Here is a 5,875-nt window from a genome sequence, read left to right as displayed (position 1 = left end):
GCCTTATATGCTTTGACAACCTTGGGAGCCCTATACAGCCCATACTGGGATGCACTTGGGGTTAAGTTAGCCCTAACGCTAAGCCTATTTGAGCGCGAATCGGGGGGGTCGGAATCTGCGAATCGGGGGGTACAAAATAGCCAGATACGGATAGAAACCCTAACGCTAAGCCTAATATGGCACGAATCGCACCCCGATTCGCGCCTCATATTGGTTAGGCGGAAATATCGCACTTTTAAGGGTAGTCTAACCTTATAAAGCACTTTTGAGGGATCGCGCGTAATAAGAACCTACACTTTTAAGGTTATACTTAAGCACTTCTAAGGTAAGATTACCTACGCACGGATCAGTTTTTAGACACTTTTGATGGCGAAGCCTCGAATCTAATATATATAGAAAACTAGAAGTAATAAAGATATAAGCATAGATAGATCTTATTATTTACTCTTATCATAGTTAACTTAAGTTATACTTTCTTACTTATTACTTTACTTAATAAGACTATTACTTATTAGTCTATTTAATATAAATTAGTAGTTATTAAATCTTTATTATCTTTAATATAAGTATACTACTCTACTATATTACTAGATAAACTCTTACAGAGTTCTTTACACTATCTCACTCGCCCTAACCTAGATCGAGTTTAGAGAAGTATCAGCACCTAACTCTGTGTAATAGTAGGATGCTAAGTTACGTGATTTCGCCCCGCGATAATCATCCTACTCATTAAGATCTCTAGTAGTCTCCTAACCATTTATCGTTATTCCTAGGGAGAGGATTCTTTCTGCTATTGCTTATAACACTTTATAGATATTTAAATAAAATAAGTCTATTTTATTATATTATAAAAGTAAGGTGCTAACTAGACGCGGATATTTAGATGATATTGTAACAGCACTCTATTCTTCTGCGTTACTATGCTTTACGACTATACCTATATTATTAGAGGGGAAACTACCACCGCATACGTTTTTAATAGCTATGACTTATTTTTTTTTAATCATGGAACTCTTGTAACGGATACATCCAGTCTCTCAGAGCCTCAAAATTCCTGCAGACATGCCATTGGTCTGTATCTGCATGACGAAGACCCTGCCCGTGGACTCCAGCAGGCGCCGGACGCCACGTTCGAGGTGTAGGTGTCATATCAAGGTGACACATAATATTTTGATGAATTTGACTTAGGCAATGTTCTAAGTCGAAATCTTTATCAGCCTGCATGCTTTCTCTTAGTACCTAGGAATCGTGGCTTACTTAGATGACCGGAATGAGAAAGACTCTTTGAGCTTTGCTCTGGTTTATCTCGGTATGATTCATAATATTCCGGGGAAAGAGATTTCCTGACGTAATTCTAGATAATTAGTGCAAATAGGCTTCATTGTATATCTAATACTAACCAAACAATGCAGTGCGTGCAAACCACTCGTCCTAGATAGCATTACTAGTGGTCAGAAGGTTTTTACCATCCACAGGGAGAAATGGAGGTAGACTTGCTCTAATCGCCACGATCCCCGAACGAGATCCTGTTGTCCAAGCCGGACGGCTTCCTTTGGCCAGTCCTTTGGTTCCACCTTGATGAACCGATCTGAGCGATACTTCAATACCTCGTGGGAGTTGATGTAGAATTGGAGGGGAAGACATACGGTTCAGAAGTTTATCCCAAGCGGCTTCGACACTTAAGCTAGGTGTTCCGAAATAATCGGGCTGTCCAGGCTCGTAGCTCAGAGATACGGTACCATTTTCATCAAAAACTACGCCACCATAGAACTTGACTTTGTGAAGTGCGAGTGTGTTTTGATTAGGGTCTGCATATTTCATTAGAATTATTCCGATAACGAATCAAGTTGAGCTTTGAATAATCAATCGTACGTATTTCCGTTGAGAATCCTGTTTCATAGGACCCTAGAGGGTTTGAATGTTTCGAGGTTATGAGAACGATAGATGATAGCTGCGTGAATAGAAGAAAAGTTATTATAGCGTAGAGTACCACAATTTTCTGAGAAAGAGAGGGTTTTTCTTTTTGCTTTGGAGAGAATTCATCTTCAGCAGTCTCGCTATTGAGGTTTTGATAAGAATGAGCATTGAAATATTCCATGAAGCGCATACGTGAAGACATATCGGAGTTGAGAGATGGCCTGTATTAGTGAGGAATACAAATACAATAAATAAAGAAGATATATGTCAGTCCATAACATTGCAATCACAGCACAGACGATAGCCTGGGGTCAAAACTATACGACAATATACAACGGCATTTACTATGCGTGGTATGAAAACATACGCAGAACAACAACATGATTTTGTCTTTATAGGTTCTCATTATCTATAATCATCTGAAAATCGAACACAGCAAATCTATTACTCCAGAGTATGTAATACTATTTAAGATGGATCAAGTATACAAGTTTAGATCGAAAATTATCAATACTATCTATCAGATCTAGTGCAAGGCCAAACACTAGATAGGATTGGCTTTTGTCATGGCTAATTCTATACGGTAGATTAAGTACCTTAAGTTATCGCATTGATGTATGCGCAATAAAGGATACGAGCGTCTTACTGTTTATCAATAAACTATTTCGAGGTTAACTAACACGATTAACACGTTGTGCAGTAATATCATCACTTAGAGCGTAAAAGAAGTTGAGTTTATAGATGGTTTAATATATATAGGCTTGCCCTAGATGCCAAAGAAAGAATTCATCCGAAACCTTATTGCGAAGCCAAGACCAAACGTCTCACGATCTCAGCCTATGAATTATTCCAAATATACCTGTCTAGTAACATGAAAATCTAGTTAGGATATCCGAGAGACCTACAGTAGAGAGTTAATGTAGATCGTCTAGTAGATGATGAGATACGTACAGCTTATTGAACTAACTAAACCCCAAATCAATAGTAGAAACGATTATTCAGTAACCTAAGTAGTGTAAGTTGAATTCGGTATTAATTTCAAAGGTAAAGATATTACCTCGGGAGTACAGTCGGCGTCGGAACCTTCATGGCAAGGGTAGCAGCAACCTTCGTCAGTTTCGCAGCACGTGGTCGTCTCTCCTCCGCAATAGTTGTCGCAATGAGTGCCACGAGGAGCCCTGTTGGGGAAAACAGCTGTAGCAGAGGTCAAGGCAGCAAATACTGCGACGATGGCGATGGCGAACTTCATATTGAATGATTTTCGTTGGTGCGGACTGCTAGGTGATGATATGAGGAAGAGTGTTGGAAGATTGTAATTGCTGTAGTGTAGTGGTGATTAATTTGCGATAAACTTGAGGCCTTCTTATACCATTGATCTCGATTTATCGTATGTATAAGTTGCGTATATCACATTGCGCAATCCAGCTTTGAGTGGGCATTGGCTACCTCAAAGATTTAGTACGTTTCGGTTTACCTTCCCAGGCTACGGCAATTCCTGCAACCCGACAAACTACAGCAAAGAAACGATTGGCATACTTATCCGGAATAATTTTAAACAATTAAAAAACATAAGCCTAAAACATTTTCTGGATCATAGGGTTTGTTCTATTTGTCAATACTTAGTCATACTTAGTGTTCGTGCACACGCGAAAGCGATATAAAATCTCATCATCAATTCGAGCCACATAAGCATACCAGCAATTCTTAAGCTACGGCTAGATACTATTCAGTCTATGTTCGAAATTTAAGACACTTCTTCTCTTTTAGAGGTAATTACACTAGATACCTTTCTTAGTACATATCGTTCTAACATATTCTACCGATGGAACAAAGAGTGGCTCTATTAGGCGATTTTGAAAATACTTCTGAGTTTTCAGCGTCGAACTCTAATTCGAGCAGTGATGATGGTGCAACACTATCAACCAACCACTTTTTCGAAAAACTCGACGAACAAGATCCATATCGTTTTGCTAGGTTATGGCAATATCGAGCTATCATCATTGCTCTCATCATATCGTTCGTCATCTTTGGAATCGGATCAGCTATGAACATCATCTTCCTCTCTGCTCACACGACATCGAGTAGCATGGGAGAATGTGGACGCACGTCAGAGCAAGCTCGACAGAACGGGTGTGTTTTTGATCTCATGATGTCTGGATGGGTTCATCCACCCTGCTACAATCAAGAACTATCCGATCGCTTTCTAAGCGAGAACAACTTTGCATTTTTCTGGGATCAAGATGGGTTAAAGCCACTAACCGAGGCTGAAGCAAGACTTGGAAATCATAAATTTATCTACACTAACGGAACTTTTCACTATCAGCATTGCGCATATATATGGGCTAAGCAAATAAGTGCAAGAAAAAGAAGTCCTTTTGTCTTGGATAGTCAGTCGAGGTCAATAGAGCATGTGGAGCATTGTATCCAGCGAGTAGGGAATCCAAATATCACTCAGGTTGCGCTCCAGACGGGAACACGTTTACATGTCTCGACTTGGCGGTTAGACTGTATAACCGGTGAGCGAGAGGTTCACACCAATCATTGATCCTAGATTATAGGTTGTCGCAGTTAGCTCTAGCTTATCTAGCTACTAATTTAAGAGTTAACTAACGGTCGTTTTTTAGCTCCCACATAGGTTAAATTCGATTCAAATCACAAAAGAACGCCCATGTTTCTTAAAATTCAACAATGCGAAATATATTGATATAGCGATAGCTAAGATAAAAATAATATGCTCGCTTACGAGTACTAGCGTGTTGTACTACACTATGTACTTTCAATAAAATAGAAAAAATGCTATCTAGATAGATCCTTATTAAGATCTCGGCTCTAGTAGCTACCCAGCGATTTCTACCTCCTATACCAACTCTTAGAGACCTAGAATCTACCAGGTACGCGTTGCCTTAGCCTAAATTAGATTATATATATCTTATCAACCTTATTTATAACGAAAGTAAGATGGAGAGGTTAATAAGAAACTTTCTTCATTCAAAGATAGCTTATATAACAATAAATAATACTAGTTATAGATAACTAAGTAATAGATAAGGTAGATAGTAAATAGATATGGTTAAGCTTAATAATAACTTAACTATAGACTTTAAGATTCTTTTATATAAAGCTTATAGACTTAATTAACTTCTAAGTATATTTAAGATTTATAATAAATATAATTAATAGTATATACTTAGTTTATAAATCTATAAACTATAGTATTCATAAGTAACTATAGAAGAAGATATTAATAATAGAAAGTATATTAGAAGATTAGAAATTAATAAGTGGATTTAAAATTAAGTATAAAGAAATATTCGCTGGTTAATAATACGCTAAGTACTAATACTATTAATCAACTTTAAACTAATTTATATTACTTAGTTTAAACTACTTTATGTTACTTAGTGTATATAGACTTTATTACTTTATTTATAATATAAATTATTATTATAATTATCTTATAAACCTAGAGTTTACTAAGTTTTATAAGTAATTTATATTAAGCTATAATATAGCTTATATAAACGCTTATTTAGCTCTAGCCTTTCTAAGTAGAGTTTCTAAGAGAAAAGATTCTAGGATTTATTATAACAAGTAAGTAGTAACTACCCGTATCTATTCTACCCTCTATAAATTAATACTATTATACTTATAACCTATTAATACTACTACGTTATATTAATAGAAGTAATATAATAGTTTTATTTACTCTCTATAACGTACCTTACGGGTTCGTGCAACACACGGGTTCGTGCAATACTTTTACTAAGACTCTACTAAAACTACTATATTATAGCCTAAAACAGCCTACTTTAGACCTATATAGCGTAAAGAAATATAAGATATTATTTTAAGTCTACTTTTACTGTAACGGCTCAGCACCCGTTCCTACACATATCCGAACAGGATCCGAACTAGGGTACGATTCGGCCTAGTGGGAAAAACGACTATATAAACCTAA

General features: G+C 36.7%; 3 protein-coding genes across 3 annotated transcripts; 1 reads left to right on the top strand and 2 right to left on the bottom strand.

The window, feature by feature from the left end:
- Positions 1-999: 999 nt before the first annotated feature.
- On the bottom strand, positions 1,000-2,098 carry COCVIDRAFT_116522 (hypothetical protein; the record flags this gene model as incomplete). Its single annotated transcript, XM_014694593.1, has 6 exons — positions 1,000-1,196; positions 1,258-1,354; positions 1,401-1,431; positions 1,474-1,588; positions 1,647-1,808; positions 1,873-2,098. The coding sequence occupies 6 exons, from the start codon at positions 2,096-2,098 to the stop codon at positions 1,000-1,002; spliced, it is 828 nt and encodes a 275-aa protein (XP_014550079.1).
- Positions 2,099-2,911: 813 nt separating this feature from the next.
- On the bottom strand, positions 2,912-3,166 carry COCVIDRAFT_32074 (hypothetical protein; the record flags this gene model as incomplete). The annotated part of the gene is made up of 2 exons (XM_014694592.1): positions 2,912-2,923; positions 2,975-3,166. 2 exons carry the CDS (start codon positions 3,164-3,166, stop codon positions 2,912-2,914), a joined length of 204 nt encoding a protein of 67 aa, XP_014550078.1.
- An 810-nt stretch (positions 3,167-3,976) lies between these two features.
- Positions 3,977-4,429, top strand: COCVIDRAFT_45160 (hypothetical protein; the record flags this gene model as incomplete). The annotated part of the gene is made up of 1 exon (XM_014694591.1): positions 3,977-4,429. A coding segment is annotated over one exon (453 nt), but the record flags the coding sequence as incomplete, so codon positions are not given.
- Positions 4,430-5,875: the final 1,446 nt, after the last annotated feature.

This window comes from Bipolaris victoriae (assembly GCF_000527765.1).
Source record: "Bipolaris victoriae FI3 unplaced genomic scaffold scaffold_285, whole genome shotgun sequence".
Classification (NCBI taxonomy): domain Eukaryota; kingdom Fungi; phylum Ascomycota; class Dothideomycetes; order Pleosporales; family Pleosporaceae; genus Bipolaris; species Bipolaris victoriae.
Note: the sequence above shows the minus strand (reverse complement) of the source record. Positions and strands in the feature narration are given on the sequence as shown.